Source organism: Larus michahellis, chromosome 2, assembly GCF_964199755.1.
Source record: "Larus michahellis chromosome 2, bLarMic1.1, whole genome shotgun sequence".
NCBI lineage: Eukaryota > Metazoa > Chordata > Aves > Charadriiformes > Laridae > Larus > Larus michahellis.
This window is the reverse complement of record NC_133897.1, coordinates 7,834,537-7,854,943: the sequence shown is the minus strand read 5'-3', so window position 1 is coordinate 7,854,943 and position 20,407 is coordinate 7,834,537. Positions and strand designations below refer to the sequence as shown.

Below are 20,407 nucleotides of genomic sequence, written 5' to 3'. Positions count from 1 at the left end.
TGTGGAGCTGTCCTGCCTCCCACCGGGCACCTGCCTCCCAGAGCTCAGTTTCCCTACTCAGGGGAGGGAGTGACCAGCCACAAACCAAAGCCCAGTCTTGAGGGAGAGCCTGGAGGATGATGAGCCACATGCGCTGGCTCAGCCCTCACAGTGACCATAACATTGCCAGCTCTGTCCTTGCTGCTACGTACCTGCCTGCCTCTCCTGCTGAGCAGCTTTGTTAGCTCTTACCTGGCAGGAAACAGCATTTATTATGTTAAATGCCTACCAAGAGAGATTAATTTGGGAGGTCATCTGCATAGGATAGATTTAATTCTACCGTAACGTCTCTGTCCCAGCATCATCGCTCAGTACTGGCCCTGTGGGAAATGTTTATGAGCTGGTGGCTCATGGTTGCTGGGGCGATGGCCTGCTCCGCAGCTAATTTTATTTGTATTTTGCTTATGAGGTCAATGCTAAGCAGGAGGCCTTTAGGAGGATGGAGCTGTACAGATGGCCTGGGCTATACTTTTTTGTTTAAAACTTTAGCCACACTATGTTAGAGGCAAGAGCTTATCGCTTATCTGGCCATACAGCAGCTCCACATGGAGTTAGCAAATGGATTTAATAGACATAGATCTTGTAAAGAGTGGAATTAATGAGTCATTACCACTTCTGCCTGTTGCTAAAGATATCAGTGTCTTCAAATACACGGTCAAAATTAACTTACAACTTTTAGCCAAGGCCTCCTGCCCTTCCGATCCCTTAGCTCTGCACGCACAGTTACTGGGGGGAGCGCTGGCAGCATTACATCATTGAGGAATGGCTTCTCTGACAAGCACTGCATGTTATGATGCTAATTTTAAATTCCCCAAGGACAAACATTCGCTTCTTAAGTTGTCACTGCCAGTTTGCTATGCAAGCCACTTCAAAGAGGGGAAACAGTGCCTGTACAGCCCCACGCTGCCATCAGTGCCTGCCTACGGGCTAGCATACGGTAATGCCAGGCTTGGGAACACCTCTGGCTGAAGGAAGGAATAAATTTGTGCTTTCCTGCCTACTTCTTATTAAAAGAACATCCATCACTTTGCATATTTTTCTCATTTTCAGTTCTCGCATATATTCTAGTTTGCTCTGCATTTTGTCCAGTGCTCTCCTATAGAGACACAGGATGTAACGGGCGCTGGGGCTGGTTTTTTCTCCTCAGAAGCTTTTGTCTCCTCCCAGAAGTTTGAAGCCATGCAAAACTAAACTGTTGCAGGACTTGATGCAGAAGTATGAAATACAATTAATTCCTTAACAGTACAATCACTCCCTGCCTTTTGCTGTCCTTGGCTAAGGTAGCCAGGGGAAAAAAAAAAAAAAAAAAAAAATCCACTTCTGCAGCTTACGAAGTCCAGCCACTGGAACGGAGCAGTCATTTTGCAGGCCAAAGCTCTGCTTCCTCCATTATCATGCTCGCCCTAGCAGAAGTTCAAGCCCTCATTTCCCCACTGATAAACGCTGGGTATGAACAAACTCACCAGAGGGAAGGTTCCTTTTCCAGCGGCTGCGGTTGGCCTGGCTCCGAGGGGAGATTCTCTGCCCGTTCCCCTGCGCCCACCAGCTCCAGCACCGCGCCTGGAGCACACGGGGCTTGAGCTCCCTCTACCGTGAGACCGACGCTATGGAAAGTAAACACACTTTAAAGAAAAGCTGACAAGCAGGGGACCTTCTGTTCCCAGCGGAGAGGAGTGCTTACGTAGCAGAAAATGCGATGTTATAAAACACGTTAAGAAAACCCCAAATATTTCTCCAGAATACTGAAGCTGGGGACAACTACCCAGACGGCATCTGAGCCAAGATTTGTTCAACAGCGGATTAAAGAAAATCTTGTAGTTCCTATGAAATCCATCAATCTTAAGCCCCACACCTGCAGGAGGTTAAGAGGAGCTGCTGGGGGAAACTGGTTATTTAGTTACTAAAGGAAATACCTTTTTTCACTGGGGGCTGAGAGGAGACGGCCCTGCCAGGTCGTTCCTACTGGTTTTTAAAGCCAAAGAAAGCACAGAAGACAGACTCGTACTAAGAGGAGAAGCGGCACACAGTTACCTTTATTGCCTGTGTAACACCTGCATGAAGGGACAAGCAGAACACGGTATAAATCCATGCACAACGGATACATAGATGTCTCAGAAATATTTCAGAAGAAAAGGAGAAGGGTTTGTAAGGTGATACCTCTATAACCTAGTGAGCTAGGTTTCTGACTTACAAACTCACTTTTTTTAAAGCTGGTATTCTAAAATGGTATAGAAATGCTTCTTTACTTGAATACTAAATGAATTAACTTATTTCACAATAAAAATATAGTTTAGTTCTATTAAATTTTCTTCTGAAAATAAATGTTTCTATTTTTCTGCTATGACAATAAATTACAATGTATCACAAATGTAGGCTTTAAGCAGATTTATAAATAAGCAGGAATTAAGTGTTCCACCTATAGTTTATCAAGGCATTTAGTAAGAGATAAGCTGAAGGTGCGTTTATAATCCAAACTCAATTTGTCAAGGTAAGGACATATAACTGAAGTAGATGTAATGGGATTTAATGCTGCGGTACTTGTATATAGGATAAGTATTCATGAATGATCTGTTCCTCTTCCTCCAGTGTTAAATCCAGATAATCCTCTTCATGTTCAGGAATATCCTCTAGGATTTCATTGACTGCATCAGTCTCCATGTCTTCATCTGTTGGTGAACTAGAAGAACCTTCCAACAAAGAAAAGCAGCAGTGAATTCAAAGATGTTGGGACTTCCCTCCTTCACCAGCACGGCTGCTCTGCGAGCCTGGTACTGTGAAACTACCTCGGTTAGAACAGCTCTGCAAAGGAGACTGCAGGGTGGCAAGTTTTTCCTATTATTTAAAGCTGCAGGAAAGCCCGTAGTTGTATAATAGGGATCAGTACCTCTGATAAATAATGGAAGAGAGAGAGAGAGAGAGAGAGAGAGTTATCTGCAGGTCTCCTCTTTGCTGAATGGCGAGCATCAATTACAGTCCTACCACATGAGGGACAGGAGGAAGGAGTATGTGGTCGAATCAGCCGACTGTATAGCACAGATTGGGAATAAACTTCTTAGCAGTCAGAATCCAGATATTAGCAAGCCAAAAAATCGTTATCAGTGGAGGTCCAGCAAAGATGCTGCAGCAGCTTGGTACTTGCTCTCTGAAGAGGACAGGCAGGGAGGGCTGGTTTGGTTTTAAAGAGAACTGGTGTGAGTGCGTACAATTAGTCAGGAGAAGCCAGAATCGCTCATGGGCTAGAGAGGGCCACGTGTTCCCCACTGGGGAAGTGAAGGTGCAGACACCCGAGGCCTCCAGCCTCGCGTGCCAAAGCCACAGCCCGCTCAGCTGCTGTTTCCTCTTTGCCCTTCCCAGGACCCCTCCAAAGGTTACCCCTTCTGGGCTGCATCCCTCTGATGCATATCCCTTATGGTTCCCTACATAGCCATCACGGACTGCAGGGGCTACGGCTTCTCTGGGCTAATGGATGCCTTGCCTGTACCCATGTTACTCACAGCAGTCATCTGGGGCATTACTCGGGGCCCTCTACCAGTATTTAATTGTTTTGTACAGGAGCCAGAAGAACAACCTTCCCCCTTCCCTCTCCTCTGCCTGCTGTATGCAACGTCCTTACCTGCGGACTCTGTAGGCGAGTCTTTTGATGAAGCCGATTCTTCCGATGGGCTGGACCCTTCTGGAGACAGCTGCAGCGAAGCAGGAAGAACTCCCCCATAATGAGCAAGGGTTTGGGAAGCCAAGTGGATGTTGCCTTTGAAGACCTTTAAAGCTTGCTCTGCTGACTCACGGCTGAAACCCATATACATCAGCTACAGGAGGGGGGGAAAAATACAAATAAGAGAATCTGGAGAAATCCAAGCTCATTCAGCACCAGGGTCTGACAGGAATCTGACTCTGCATCTGACAGTCATTGCTCTCGCATGCAGGAAAGCGCTGCATGCCAGGAATTCCAGGACACTGACTCTGGTTTACTGGAACAGTTAACAACAGGGCAGTGACCTATTAAAGGAATGGAGACGTTGAGCAGAATCAAGAGCCTCTTGTTTAATATCAGACCAATTCTTTTTCTGTTTTTTCAAAAGGAAACCTCAAGGCACTCCAGCACATCAGGAGTGTGCACGTGCTATTTACTTCTTCTAGGCAATATAGTTTTCTTGCCTTTCTGACATGGATTACGTAGCCACACTAACTACTGAAGAGCTTTCCAGATGGCCTGTGACAAGACACATTCCAACCCTTTCCCTTGAGCACTGCAATGTTCAGACGCTTGAATGAATTTCTTATCTGCTCTCTTTTTTGGGATGGAGCATTGGAGTGCACAGACTTCCCTCCACAGCTGGGCATGACAGGCTGGTGTCAAGGGCAGGAAATACCCACGGATTACATTTTATCTTGAAGAGCAGATGCCAGACAGGGGACGTGTGACAGCTTGAGTGACGTGGGTCAAAAAAATTGTACAGCTTTGCTTAAGGCAGGCACAAATCAGAAACAAGACAACCAACTCCTAAAAAAGCAAAAGTTCTAACTTACTTGATCAATACTTTCCTGGGAAACCTGAAACTGGTCCAGGGCCACAGAATCATCATCATCATCGTCTTCCAACAACAACTCAGGATTGTCAAGAATAAACTACAGTAAAACAGAGAGGGATCAGAATAGAGCAATAGAAATATAGCAGTCCTCGGTATGGATATGTATCTAGCCCAATAGTTAATAAAAGCAAACCTCAGCTAACTTAAATGATATCTGATTCATTGGGTCAGGAAGTGGAAGTTCAGTCATTACACTTCAGAAAAGGTAGCTATGAACTAACAAATACAGACTACAGAAAGTAAGAATCTGCTACACAATAAATACAGTAAGCAAACAATTTTTTTTGTACAGAAGCACTACTCTTGAAAATCACTTACCTGAAAGGCTTGGTCCAGGTTTCCGTGTGTATTACGAAGAGCTACTTGAGCAGCTCGCTCTGAATAGCCCATACTTTTCAAAGTGTTTATGTCTTCCAGTCGCTGCCTTCTTTTAGCTCTCTCCTCCCTCCTTATCTGTGCCTTTTCCTGCAAGAACACAGCCATTACAAAGCTCGCTACGCATGGGAATGCTTCAGCGTTCCCCTGTGCATATAGGGTTTCTTGGATTTACTTCTTGGAGTTTGGATCTCTTGAGGAAAAGGGATTTTTTTTTTTTTTTTTTTAAATACAGACTGGGCTGCCAGACACTCGTTACTAAGTAAAGTTACATTTCCATGAGCTAGCACTGTTGCCATACTTCCGCTCTATAGTCCCTGCAGATCGGATCTTACACTATCACAGCTATTATAGGCCCTGTGTGGTAAGTGATAAACCAGTTTGGCAGATGGGCCTGTAGACAAGACTTGCCAAGGACACACAGTCAGGACTGGGCATGTAGCCAAGGAGTTCTGTTCAGACCTTCTCTCAGCCGTTTGACTCTTCCGCCCACATTTCACTGTCAGAAGTCTGGAAGCGCCACCTCAGCTTACCAAACGTAACTTTAGGCATTTCAGATCTGGACAACACTGTCTTCACTTCACTTTAGCACAAAAAAATCCTTCTCCCCTCCTGTATCTTCCATGTCCAAAGCCATAATATGGCGTAGCTTGATGGTTACCCTCCTAGCCCTTTATTGTGCAGCCTCTTGCCTTTCAGGCCAGCCAAGCCCGGGAGTGACAGCTTGATCATGGTGTTTTTGTTCCCATGCCGAGCATTGCTGACTAGCAAACACTGGTGCAAAATCTTCCTGTGCGCTTCTGTGGTACAACCACAGGGCTTTGGCTCTCTCATCCCTTGTTTTGGGACAGAGGTTCCCTTGTTGGATTAAGTTTTGGTTTCAGACTTGTGGCAACAGCTGTCAAACCATTAGTTACGCTAAGGGTGCCAAAGCAAGATAATCAAAGTCCTTAATTTAGCACCATGTTGCACTAGTCACACAAAATATGATCTTACAGACACCCCAACTAATATGATCCTTCGTTTAATACTTTCACTGCACCATACCTCTCTCCTGTTGGTGATAAGATTGGCAGCGTGCTCCACATTCCCATGGCAGGCTCGCAGGGCAAGGCGAGCTTCCTGTTCAGAGAATCCCAGAAGCAAGAGGCGAGAAACTTTATCAGGATCTATGGACAGCTCTTCATATAAATGAGATGCCTGTATATAGAAAGGACACAATGATACTACTTACACTGTTGCCAACATACAAACAAAAGAAACGTCTCCCCATTTTTCTAAGTAAGCAAAGAACAGGGAGAAGGTGCAAGACGGAGCCAAAACACAGGAGCTAGAGTGAACAACTTGAAAGTTTTACCTAATGGCGTCTTACCTTCTGAATATACTCAGCAGCCTCCTTTTCTCTGCCACTGTGATAGTGTCCAATCCCTTGAAGGAGGTAAAGCCGGAGAAATAAAACCTTCTCACGACCATAGCTTCCCTAAAGAATTGTTTAAACAAGAGGGAGTGGGGGAGCACGTGGGTAGAAGCATATGGTAGAACATCAATTCATTATCAATAGAACACGTTACACTTTTAAAGAAGACATAGTCACTAATACGTGACACTTAATGTGCAAATAAAGTATCACATTTGAAACACTGATGATGTCTGTGCATCTAAACACACGTTTGCCACGACCTTTGTGCGAGGTCCAATGCGTTCACTAGGCTGACAATTACACAACAGGATTACAGGCTAAGGAGACAAGAGAGAACTTTGAACTTCTACAAATCAGTCTTGTAATATGTGAACAATAACTGAATACACACAGAAAAAAAAGTCACCCTAATTAAATCAAAACTGGCATACTTTGATATCAATAAGTCTTTCATGGTTCTCCCCGTAGCACCTCTGGAAGCATCTGTGTGCTGTGGACAGCTTTTTCTCTGCATCATCCAGGCAGTCCAGCTGCTCCAGGCGGAAGTAGCACCACACTATATCCAGCTGCAGTACTGCATAATTATCAACGGTATTCAGCAGTTCTGTGCTGCACTCACTGGAAAATAAAACAATTATTGGTTTTCTAGGAGGGGCTGTTTATTTTTTCCACGCACTTTTTAACACTAATGGAACAACATGCTGGAGGTATCCGTACTCACATATTTGATATAGCACACACTTCCTATTTGAGGTAGCAAACTGAAGTCAGTGGAACTTTAATACAACACTGATCTCCCATCACATTCACTAATAGATGGGGCAATAATGATAACACTACATCTGAAAGAATTACAGTAATAACAATTCATTTTGGTGCTATTTAAGACAGCATCTCTTTAAAGCAGAATGAAATTAAACCTTGTGTAATCTTTGAGAGGACAGAGGTCAACTGTCTTCCTTAGGGCACTGGAACATGCTGAGGTCTGTGCCAGTCTCCTTGCACACGCACGCAGATGAGAAACAGATGGGGACAGCATTACTTTTGGGGATCTCAAAAGAGAAACGCAGGGCTCTGATTGCTGACAGGAAACTAGTTTACCTGCATACACCCTGGTATGGTTACTGACCTCCGGTATCTGCTCCACCTTTTACAAGAAATTATTACTTCGCAGGAGCAATTGCAAACAAGTATCTGTAACTGTCTCTCAAGCTAATGCAATTTATAGCCCAGTACATGAATATTGACAGTTTCTGTTTATGTTGGTATGAAAGATTAAATTGCCCAGTGGCAGTATCTGTTTCAGCTGTTTTACATGAAGCCACCTGTCACTGCAAGTCAGAGCATTTGTCTGCTGTTTCCCGTCTGCAGAGGGGATGTGAAGTAACCCCTGGCAGAACAGGCCCTGATTTATATGCACAGGTAGAGCTAATGCTGTTCCTGTCTTTGGCTGACAGTAAAGAGAAGAGAGACACAAGGGCTCAAAAATGTTCTTACCAGAAGTGTTTATCAGCATCCAACAAATATGGCAGTGCTATTTCATATTCTTTCTTCTTCATTAATGCTCTGCCCTTCTCATGATAACCCATGGCCAGCACAAGTGCCTAGAAAAACAGATTGAGACTTTTTTTTTGCATCTCCCCAACACACTTCTATAACTAAAAAAAAATAATCTAGATAATCCATTAAGAGCCCTTATTCTTCCTAGAAAGATACCATTGTATCGGTTCTGTATGAGCAATACTATTTCATGTTGCTTCGTATTTTTCTCTCATCCGCTAATGTTAAAATATTGTCTAATTAAAAGCAATGAATGTTACTGACACATGCACCAAGTTGCACTGATGTTGCACCAAGTTTATTTTAAGAATCCAATCCCGAATAGATTTCCAATTATGAGTGACAAAGAGCTAAGCATTTTTCTGGGTGCTAAGCTTCTGAACAGCATCAAATCTGTTTTGCTTTGCTATTACAACTATCTCATAAAACCTAACAATTCACCTCCTTCAAAACCTCAGAACCGAAAATTAAATTTTGAGTGTGGCCAGAAAACACTCTTGTTCCTGCAGTATGACAAATGGAAATAATATTTCTATATAGAAACAACCTGCAGTACTTCCTTTCATCCACGTTCAATACTGATGAAGTCTTGGGCACTTGAATGTTTGATGCTTTAACTTTTCAGGTGAATTACTACTCTCAGCACTTCATCAGAACAGCACATGTTGTGAGAATGGACAGTTGTTATTCCAATCATCCAGAAACTCCAGATGATGCAGAAAACACAGTAAGCCGCCGAAGAGGCTAGGGCAGCAGTTAGCACACGCTGGGGCCAGCTCATTTCTTCCTGAGGTATTTTTTCTTTTTGTTACTGGGTGCAATTCCAAGTATTTGTAAAGCTTTTTATTTATCTTCAGAAAATCCGTCAATCTTAAGAGATAGCATCTATCACTATTCTTCTGCTTCAGCAGCCAACATCAGGTGTGTCACTCCTACTGTAATTCAATCCATGCACCCAACCGAAGATATTTTCGGTTGAGAATGTAGAACTTTCTTGAATGGTGAACAAATGTAAGTTTGAGAGGGGTCACAATGCAAACAATCTCAAAAGTATTTTAAAAGAGTCCGATTTTGAGAGACTCATTGAGTTTCCAACTGAAACTGAGCCTTAATGAACAAGTTATTTCCACGTTGTTCTAGGGCACCCAAAATTTAAAATAGGTCCTAGGATATAACAAAGTTAAAACTTATCTTAAAACACAAAAATAAAATATGGACCACACAGGGTTAAGTGCAAGATCAGATCTGCGATGAGATCAGCAATCACAGGTCTGTTTCCAGATGACTGAAGTATTCACAGGTGTTCAATTTTATTTCAAAATTATTTCTATTAAGCAAACATCTACTGGACCCAGGGTTACATCCCAAAAAAATATGACTGTGTTTCAATCCCGTATTTGAAATGCTTCACAAATCCAGCTTTAAAAAGCCACCTTAGTAGACTTATAAGATACTTTTACCTACTTTTTTAGCTTGAGGAGGAATCTCGATTGACCTTCCAGTCTGATTAGCTATATCTAGATATGGAACAGAATCTGGATCCAAGTACTCCTCTGAAAGGTAAGAAAAAATAATTGAAACTGTAAGTACAACATTCAACAGAATAACTCTGATGTTGTAAGATTATGTCAGTAAGCACACAGTTAAACAAAAAAGCAAACAAACAACAACAACAAAAAAATCAGAATTACACAGAAAGGCTGCGTCTGTGTTTTTTGGACATACCTACCAACAATGGCCCTGATCAGACAGACAAGAGGAACTTTGAAAAAGGTCACTAAAGAAAAAGGCCCTGTTCATCCAGAGATTTAGATGCAACATTAAAAGTTGCATGAATTTTAAAGAATTTTTTGCAGAAGACAACACCCCTGCATTTTACATGCTATAACATTCAAAATGCTTTATCAAATAAAGCATAGAATATAAAAAAAACACCACAATGGAGCACAGCTGATAAAACTGAAAAAAAATACAGCTCAGTATTTTCCTTTTCCCACGTCTTTAATGCTTACAACCAAACCATCAATTTTGTTTTCACTTCCATCTTATTTAAAATGAAAAGATGCTTTTCTTGTAAACAAAAGACAGTTAAGCAGGAGTTTGCTGAGATTAAAAGCTTCTGCCCTGCAATTTTTCTCAGATGAAACAAAAGGGTGATTAATCCTGTCTACACTTCACACAGAACCTCCAGCCTGTGAGCCCATTATGGGCTCCACTCTATAATCCGGCATTGTGTATAACTGACACGTAGTGGTAAATACCTTAAAGAGGCCCTATACAGGATTCAAGGGCTGGGGTTTAAATTACCCCTTAAATCCATAAAAGGAATCACTTTTTTCATTTGTTCAAAATCTGATATTATACTAAGAAACAGGCTGTCACTGACCGTCAAAAGAAGCTTTGTTCAGGTATTTTTGCATTTGGCAGGAATTCATTACATACTCAGTTTCTTGTTTGGGGATTTTTGAAACAATAAAACAGAGGAGTGTTTTAAACTCGCCAACTAGCAATGCAATTCACAAACACAACCTCATTTTGAAAAATTATTACTGTTAAATTGACTATATCCCTTTAACTTAATCCACAGTTGCCAGCAATCAACATCAAACGCAATAAGAACAGAACAGTCACGTTACAGATGAGAACGACAAGCGAGCTGTTCTGCACAATGAAACCATGGCTACCAACAGCCATATCTGAGATAAACTACAAAAAAAAGTGTGTAATGACTTACATTATTCCACTGTACTTATATCTACAATAAATTTAAAGCCTATTCTCAGAAGTCATCAGTCCCTTAACTGTCAAGTGCCAATTAAATAATTGATTCATATTATATCCCTCTCAAAGTGTTTTCTAGCATTTTCTAGTTGTATAAGAAGAGTTGAAGAGGAAATTTTAGTCAACTTAAAATTCAGTTCTAAAATAGCTAGAAACCTAGAAAAGAATAAACTGAAACCTAGCCATGGCACAGGCACTCTTCTATGTTGAAAGTCCACTGAGAAGCTAATTTTTGATGCACAAGAACTAATGAACACCCATCAACCCACAAAAAAAAAGCCAAACCCAAAACCAAACACAACAACCCGCTTTACCTCTCTCTGCTAGAATTTCCAAACCCTTCTTAGTTCTTTGCATCTTGTCATTTATTTCTTTTTCTTTCTTGCATTGAAGTTCTTCTTCCTGAACTTTTCTTTTAGTTTCCTCATCGCTCTGTTCCAGTTGAAGGACCATCACTTTTGCATTGTGTGTTACACCCTGGTCTCCAAGGGTTTTGCCTGCAAAATAGAGTATGATAAATACAATCCAAATACTTGACTTGTGAAGGGACACCATTTTACATTGTATTGCCATTGTGGGGAAAACACCACCCACAAACAAAACAACCTGAACAGCCCCTTGCCTTATTCGTACTGTACTGAAGAACTACAGTAATTACTAGACTCAAGAACTCAATCAAAACCACTGCCAATTACTGACATACTCAGCAGAAACTCAGAAATTAGAATCAGACTTGCATCTCAAAAGTGCTTTTTAAGTGATTGGTATATGTCTTTGCTTGCTTGTTTCAAAACTTTCAAAAAATACGAGTTTCTATTTCAGTTAATTGATCTTCAGGCAAAAACTGGAATAACAACATGTCCAGGACCATACACCACAACAGTAACAGGACAGAGGAACTTGGAACTGAATCCAGCTTCCTATTGTCAATTCCGTGGCTCTAATTCTGACATATTCTAAGGGAAATAAATATGTCAGATGGATGTTTAGGCCATCAAACAGAGAGAAACCTGTTGTCATCACTTCCTACAACGTGTCTGACAAGTTGAACACGTGTAAAACGTTACAAAAAAGTTTTGGATGTGCTGTTATACAATATGGTTTTTGAGGAAATGTAGGGTTTCTCTTAAATGTGCATTTTCAGTGTTTCAACACATAAAAAAAAATGTTTTGCAACATTTACTACAGGATTCCAATAATTGCTCTAATTCTATCTAACAATTTTGATCATTATAATATATTACATTTCCTGTAGGGCGGAACCTTACAAATATAACTGCTATTCCTTGGGAATTAACAGAATTGCAAGAAATTTTTCTTTCTTCTGAGAATCAGTAGCTAGAATATTATCATACAACTAGAGATACATACCCAGGTCCAGCTGCTTCTTATTTATGATTATTTTGATAGCATTTTCTTTTAATGCATGTTCTTGTGCTATCCTGTGAAATAAATTATTTCATCTGTGAATATAAATTTGTAAGGCTATATAATATTTCTGTTAGAATAGCAATAAAACTTAAAAATAAGTATGCTTGTAACTGGCTTAAAACTTTTGCTATAAAAGGCTGCTAGAAGTAAAATAACATCAAGCTTTGTATACCGTATAGGGAAAATCTGGGATACAGAAAGGGGAAAATGCAAAACAGACAGAAAAGATTCTGATTTTATTAGTCTTAAAACCACAAAAGGAATAGAAGCTAACGTTCACTGTTCAGAAGACCTGTCTAGTTACAGATTTGGAACATTGGTCACTCACTAGTGCCTTCTCAGGTACTTGCTGGGGATTTAGAGAGAACTATGTTTGTCCACAGTTACAACTTTCCTATTTTCTTTCTGTTAAACCACAGCTTCTTACATGAACAACTGCCCTAGAGGGACACTGGACATCCTACTAAGACATATTAAACAAATACACATGCTAAGAAAAAGCTTAATCGGACAAACAGTGCTTTGTTTGTCTTTTTTTAGTACTGTACAACATTATGCTATCTCATTAGAGAAGAACCAAGGGTGATTACACTTACTGTGATCTGAGCTCCTTGCCTGTGATGAGCAGGTTAGTTTCCAGTGGGATTTTTCTGCTCTGTTGTAATTATATTGGGTGGGGGAAAGGAGGAGAGAAGGAAAAGAGTATGATATGAAGATAGTCTGGACATTTTCTTAATTAATTGTTTTACAACAACTACAATTTCTTTTTCAAATAATTATCATGTTATCAGGGTTATGGTTCGGCATACATATTAGTAATTTCTGTGTAGGGAGTCTTGTATTTGCTATACAGTCCTAAAAATAAGCATTTAACATCAGAAGATTCATAATTCGATAAATCTAAATTCAGAACCAAACAATTTAAACTGACTAATTTAATTATGTACTTCCAACCTTAACTCTGCTTTGTAATTATGCCAGTCACCTGTGACTGGCTAAGTTATGATTAATTCCTACTAGTGTCTCTGGTCCCAGATTAGATAAACTGGAATTTTAAATTAATTAATTCCCCTATGCCCAGTAGCATTGTAAAGAGGAATTATGAAACTGTTTAACTGCATGGCAACCACTTAACACCTTCTACCCTTTAGCCCATCACATTCCCTGGTAATTATTTTTCACTACAAGAGAAAGAACAACTATGATTGTGTGCTGTATTTTTATAAGCATTCAGTAGAAAAATAAATAAAAAAAAAAAAATCTTTCTGAAGCATAAGTTACCATCTAAGATCTTCAGAAAAAACCCCACCATCGCCCTTTTCCAGAGTGAACATTCACTTCTGTTCCTGATATGAAGTCTACAACCCTTAAGCGCCCCTAAATAAAGAAGTTCTCCTTCATTGTTATCGGCGTGGATGGAGACACATAGCATTGGGGAAGATGCTGCTCCTGCACATCATCAAAACTAGGAAGTGATTGAAGACAGCTGTTGTGCTTTCTAGAGGCTGTTTTTGAGGGGGAAATATTCCCAGTAAAGAGGCTTTGTATTAGTAAAAAACCTAACCAAGGGCCTGCTCTACCTGCACAGCACCCTTCACATCCGTATGGTTGGATCCTCTCAACCCCCAGAGCAGCTGTATCCAAAGTGCCATTTGAGATGGGTCCCTGGCCCACGACAGCCCGCACACGGTGCCTGGGCATTGCTTGGCAGGATACCAGGCATGGGCTAAACTGCATCAGAGCCAATGCTAACAGCTTGGCAGTCCATCAAACACTGGCCAGTCTGTCCCCCACCTGCGTTTAGCTGACTAGGGTAGATGTAGCCACAGAAACCGGTATGGTGACCAGTCTGACACTCATTTAATTAGATTCACATCATTATTCTGGCATATTTTATACATTAAACTAGAGGTTGAAGCCTGGCTTTAAAAGGGCAAAACTTAATTTAGTTCTGTCTTTGTGAAGTTTTTAAGAGCCTGACTTAGAAGAGAACAGATGAGTACCACCACAACAGAAACTCCTGCTTCTCAATTCCAAGTTCAAACACTGGACATACCTATTTTAAAGTAAGTTTAGTTAGCTGCCTGGGGTGGATAATGTCATCACTGCAAGAACATTGCCAGATGTCACGGTTAAAAGCTAAAGGAGTTCTTTTCAATATCAGCTATACATGGCCTAAGATGACACCAAGTTCAAGTTGCTTATTGCACTTAAAGGTATTTTTTTTTTAAATTAAAGCTGTCATTTAAACAAAAGCTGTGGTAATATAGTGATATGCTAATTCAGCTTTAGGTATTCTGCTGCTGAAAAAAATACAACCGTTCTTTACCGCTAATGTGAACAGTCATGTCAGATGGAATCAAACTGAACTAGACAGACACTTAAATCTAATTTACTTTTCTTAATTGAAAGAAAATTTCTCATTACATCCTAAAGGGAAGACAATTACTGATCTCCCAATATTATATTCCTTTGCCATGATATTCCCACATACCTGGGAAGCTGAAATATACCTCACTAACCCCCCCTATTTTATATACCTAATAGAGATCTCTCACACAAAACACCTGAAAATGTTGAATAAGTGAAAATATTTGCGTTAGATACATATCTAGAACTCAAAAGGCCATCAAAGTAAAGGTACTTATCTTGACTTTTCTGCAACGTCACTTACTTTTCTACGAGGCAGATAGATATCAAGTCTCGCAATCCCAGTCACTTTAAAATTTTCATTTCCTGTTCCACGCTCAATTGCTTTACACCTTATTTCTTCAAGCATATTCTCTGTATCATTCTCATTGATATTCAGCTTGGAAGAATATTTTTGTACAAGCTCCTAAAAAAAAAAAAAACAGCAAGAAAGACTGGGAAAATGCACCAGCAGTATGACATGGAAGATGCACGACATCAACTTAGAGACAATATTTACCTTCATCTCTTTACCAGCTTCTTTTTTTTCATTTGTATATGGTGGTTTCCATAGCTGAATTTTGTCCTCTCTTAAGCAACTTGTCAGTTTTGCTATTAAATACTTCTTTTGTGCCATTCTTTTGTTAAAAAAAGCAAAATTGGAACGGAAAAGAAAGAAAAATAATCAATCTTTTAATACAGCTTTTCTGTAGTAAGATACTGCACTTTTTCAAGAAATCTAAGTGATATTTCAGAATTCTGAAAAAAAAGTTTAATATAAAAACCATTCTATGCATTTTGGTGGCAACGGGAAGCAGAGTCCAAACTATTATAAAAAATTGGAAAGGGAGTGAAACCTGGATCACAGCAGGTATGATTCAGAAGTCCCCTGCATTGGACCTCCCCATTTTAAGAGAAATTAAACCTCTTCCTAACCCCCCATGTGAGTTGAAATTGCAGAAGGTGCCAATTCATCAAAATCCATGCCCTGGAAAGGATGGCTCTACTCAACCCCCCTCTGAAACATGCCCTTGCTGTACCTCTGCCTTCCTGCTTCTCCTACTTCCCTACTTTAACAGCCTTTCTACACCAGCGGATGGTTGAACATGAATTATCACCCTATTTGTGAGGACAGAAAAGAGGTGTCAAGAGAGAACATCTCAGAGCCACAAGCTCCACCATGAGAAAAGCCTAAGGTAAAGTTCACATTCCTCCAGCAAAGTGAGATCACCTAGAGCACAAAAAGACAAGACTGGACAATAGAATCATAGAATCGTTTAGGTTGGAAAAGACTTTAAGATCATCAAGTCCAACCATTAACCTAACACTGCCAAGTTGCCACTAAACCATGTCCCTCAGCACCACATCTACATGGCTTTTAAATACTTCCAGGGATGGCAACTCAACCACTTCCCTCGGCAACCTGTTCCAATGCTTGATAACCCTTTCTGTGAAGAAATTTTTCCTAATATCCAATCTAAACCTCCCCTGGTACAACTTGAGGCCAGTTCCTCGGGCCCTATCACCTGTCACTTGGGAGAAGAGACCAACCCGCACCTCTCCACCCCCTCCTTTCAGGCAGTTGTAGAGAGCCAGAAGGTCTCCCCTCAGCCTCCTGTTCTCCAGGCTGAACACCCCCAGCTCCCTCAGCCGCTCCTCATCAGACTTGTTCTCCAGACCCCTCAATCAGCTTCGCTGCCCTTCTCTGGACATGCTGCAGCACCTCAATGTCTTTCCTGTAGTGAGGAGCCCAAAACTGGACACAGTACTCGACATGGGGCCTCACAAGTGCTGAGAACAGGGGGATGATCACTTCCCTAGTCCTGCTGGTCACACTATTCCTAATACAGGCCAGGATGCTGTTGGCCTTCTTGGCCACCTGGGCACACTGCTGGCTCATATTCAGCCGGCTGTCAACCACCACCCCCAAGTCCTTTTCCGCCAGGCAGCTCTCCAGCCACTCTTCCCCCAGCCTGTAGCATTGCGTGGGGTTGTTGTGATCTATGCCTCCCCCCTCCCAGTCTCAACCATTTGTGAAGCAAACAAGTTTAATAGTATCACGAAATGCTATTGTAAAATTCTAGTATCACAACAATTACATCATAGGGTGTCACTTTTCATAGCCCACGAGACACCCTTCCCACTCCTACTGCAAAGCTAGAAAAGACACATGGAGCACAGGCAACAGGAGGCAAAGAGAGGGCAAGTGATCTCAACAGAAGAAAAATCAAATAGAATCTATGTGCATATTAAAGTATGGGAGACTTCTGGCTCTTGGATACTGGGAATCATATGGGAGATGATGTCCTTCAATTTTTACAGAAAAACATTTAAAATGTTGGCACATATGCACTAAGGTTGGCACAGAGTTTTGATTAATCGGTTTCACTTTTCTTTCAGAGTGGTTTCATTTTCTTATTCTTGTTTATTACCACATTGCCCTCAGCAGAAAAGGGGACAGAAAAGAAGAATCAAACATTTCTATCAATTTTTCCAGTTTCAAAGACTGTTCCTTGCTCAGAAAAACACTGTTTGAGAACAAAAAACCATAGGCAAACATCCAATGTGTGGTAAGTTTACCGGTTAATCTTTCCTCAACCCCAGCTTTAGCAAGCTACAACGAATTTTTGAACACTGCAAAGACAATAGTCTCTTCTAAAGAGGAGTCAGAAGGATTAACTGAGCAAGTGGATGGTTTAACAATCCTGATTGATTGCTGAAATTTGCCTAGTGCCTGTCCAAACTAAGAGAGATAACCATACATTCTTTTTCTTGCTGGGATGACATTGTTCGTGTTATTATTTTAGGCGTCTACATGGCATTTACAAAGCAAAAAGCAACAAACTTGCTCAAGTTTCAAAAGATTGCATTGAAGTTATTAATGCAGCTTTTCCAAAACATGCCAGACAATTCATGTGAACAACCTGTAACCAGCATAATCTAAAGGTGGGGAAATGATGAAGAACCATTTAATAGCGCTAATTCTACTTAATATTAACTTAAGAAACAAAAAGGTATCTGTGGCTTTGAGGCATCCAGATGAAGTCTAAAATTGCAACCTATGCTTAAAAATATAAATTGTAAATACAAGTGGCATTTATAAACTGGCCACTCATCTTTTCATCAGTAACGTTTTATAGTTTTATAAGTTTGTGATTTCTTACTAAGCTATTTAAACAGCAAACATCACTGTGGTCTCCAATTAAACTTATTATTTTATCCCTCTATTAAAAAAAAAATTTTGCTTTCACAAAGAAAAAAGTTTATCATTTTATATATAACACTTCTAATACTTATCATAAATTCCTACTTCACAATACCTAAATTGCAAAAGAATCCTTAGCAAAAACATTTATGACTTACTTCTCCATCAGCCAACACCACAAGTGCTCCTGACACACTTTCACTAAGAGTTTAAAGGGACTTTCTCAAAACTAATTTGAGTAAACAACCAGGGGTATTTCCCAAAGGCCATTTTGAATGCGAGGCTGAGTTTTTGGTAACTAGAATGTCATCCTCTAAAGCCAGTCAGTCTTATATATGACGCAAAAGAAAACAATCACAGAAATAAGGTTAAAAGCTAGATTTTTGAGAGAAGGAACAGAGGATTCTCAGAGTGGTTTACTAATAAAGCAGTATACATTAACTTTTCCCAAAGAAAAGGAGGAAAGCTGCTTGGTACGACCATGGTACATCGCCCCATGGCTAAAAGTGCGGTAAGAGGCCACGGCAGCGTAATGTGCAAATAAACCACGAGCCAGAAGCTCAACGAAGGGATGGAGACCCCAAACGCTGCCAGTCCGAGCCCGGGGCGTCCTCAGGCCTCCCCAAGCGCACATCCAGCCTCTCCCCTACCTCAACAGCACCGACACCACCAGAGGATTTTAAAGCAGGGCCACGAAGCCGCCGCCCTTTCTAGGTGCCTCCAAAACACGGCAGCCACGGCAGGAGCCTCCCCGTGGCGGCAGCCGAGCTGATGCAACCAGCCCCGGGGGCAACCAGGAGGACAGCCGGGCCCATCGGGGAGCCGGGAGGGAGCTCCCGCCGCCTCGGCCCTCGGGCAACCCACCTGCGCCTGGCGGCGGAGGCCAGGCCCGGGAGCCCGGGCAGCCTCTGAGGGGAGCTCGGGCCCGGCGCTCTCCCTGAGACGGCGGCAGCGGCGGCCGGGGCGGCTCCTCCTCACTCCGAGCAACCGCCGAGGGCGGGACTTACTCGTGACCCCACCCCCCCGGGCGCCGTCTCGCGCTTACCTGCGCACCCGCCGCTCGCCTCGCGGTGGTGGTGGTGGGCGGGGCGGGCGTGAGGGGCGGGGCCCACGCGTACGTCACGGCCGCCGCTGATTGGCGGGGGGGGAGGCGGGGTCCTAGGGAAGGGCGGAAGGCGCAGGGTAAAGAGGAGCGAGGTGGGGGCTCGTCACGTAGGTGAAGCCGCGCGCCGGTCGCCATCTTAGAGTCCCGCCCGTACTCGGAGGCGGGGTGTTCATAGAGTCATAGAATGTGTTGGGTTGGAAGGGACCTTTAAAGGTCATCTAGTCCAACCCCCCCGCAGTGAGCAGGGACATCTTTAACTAGATCAGGTTGCTCAGAGCCGCATCAAGCCTGGCCTTGAATGTCTCCAGGGATGGGGCCTCCACCACCTCTCTGGGCAACCTGTTCCAGTGTCTCACCACCCTCGTTGTAAAGAACTTCTTCCTAATGTCTAATCTAAACCTGCCCTGCTCTAGTTTAAAACCATCGTCCCTCCTCCTATTGCTACGTGCCCTTGCAAACAGCCCCTCCCCAGCTTTCTTACAGGCCCCCTTCAGGTACTGGAAGGCCACTATAAGGTCTCCCCGGAGCCTTCTCTTCTCCAGGCTGAACAACCCCACCTCTCTCAGCCTGTCCTTGTAGAAAAGGTGCTCCAGCCCTCTGATCATCTTCATGGCCTTCCTCTGGACCCACTCCAACAGGTCCATGTCCTTCTTGTGTTGAGGTTCCAGAGCTGGACACAGTACTCCAGGTGGGGTCTCACCAGAGCAGAGTAGAGGGGCAGAATCACTTCTCTGGATCTGCTGGCCACGATTCTTTTGATGCAGCCCAGGACGCTATTGGCCTTGTGGGCTGCAAGCGCACATTGTTGGCTCATGTCCGGCTTTTCATCCACCAGTACCCCCAAGTCCTTTTCCGCAGGGCTGCTCTCAGTAACTCTCAGCGGTTCTCCCAGTGTTGGCTGGGTTTGTGGCACTCGGGAGCAGGTCCCGCTGTCCCCATACTGCCTTATGGACCAGCCCCATTTGCTTGTCCCCTGGGACGTGGTGGTGTTGTCCCAAAAGTGGGGTCATTTACCCAACATACACACAGAGCAGACATATTTTATTATGCATACTTGTGCAGATCTGGGTGCTAGGTGGTATTCCACAAAGCTGGCACACCAGCCTACAAGCTCCTTGGAATATTGATACAGTTCAAAACACAGAAGTACACACCCTTAATTATAATTATTTAGTGCTTTATCTTAACAATTTCTATTCGTTAGTACAGTCTCTCGCTTTCATTTAAAGCTACAATGTCCTTTAATTGATGTGTGTGTGCTCCAGTACAGTGTACGGGGGTGCTAGTTTTGTTCAATCTGTAATTGAGTCGGTGGTTGTGATCTCCCACTGCTCCCTTTACCTTTCTACCTATTATTGCCAATCTTTGTTGCTTTTAGCAGTTGTCTGGTGCTCAGCCAGTTTCCGTGCCTCCTGTGGAAGGATGTTCCCTTGTTACGAGCCTTCTGTTCCTCTTCAAGGGTATATTCATCAGCAAGGCATGCATTGTTATAC

General features: G+C 42.4%; 1 protein-coding gene across 3 annotated transcripts; it reads right to left on the bottom strand.

Annotated features, from left to right (window-relative positions):
- Positions 1-2,044: 2,044 nt before the first annotated feature.
- NUB1 (negative regulator of ubiquitin like proteins 1) lies at positions 2,045-18,913 on the bottom strand. Of its 3 annotated transcripts, none has more exons than XM_074574038.1 (15): positions 18,855-18,913; positions 15,125-15,242; positions 14,870-15,031; positions 12,792-12,850; positions 12,136-12,206; positions 11,079-11,261; positions 9,448-9,536; positions 7,921-8,027; positions 6,855-7,041; positions 6,376-6,483; positions 6,051-6,203; positions 4,947-5,093; positions 4,567-4,665; positions 3,653-3,845; positions 2,045-2,726 (listed from the first exon to the last, which is right to left on the bottom strand). In XM_074574038.1, the coding sequence occupies exons 2-15, from the start codon at positions 15,239-15,241 to the stop codon at positions 2,563-2,565; spliced, it is 1,839 nt and encodes a 612-aa protein (XP_074430139.1). In that variant the 5' UTR covers position 15,242; positions 18,855-18,913; the 3' UTR covers positions 2,045-2,562. The 3 variants fall into 3 exon arrangements, with proteins under 3 accessions (XP_074430139.1, XP_074430137.1, XP_074430140.1); XM_074574036.1 differs by having other exon boundaries at positions 18,674-18,864; XM_074574039.1 differs by lacking the exon at positions 18,855-18,913 and adding an exon at positions 18,460-18,747.
- Positions 18,914-20,407: the final 1,494 nt, after the last annotated feature.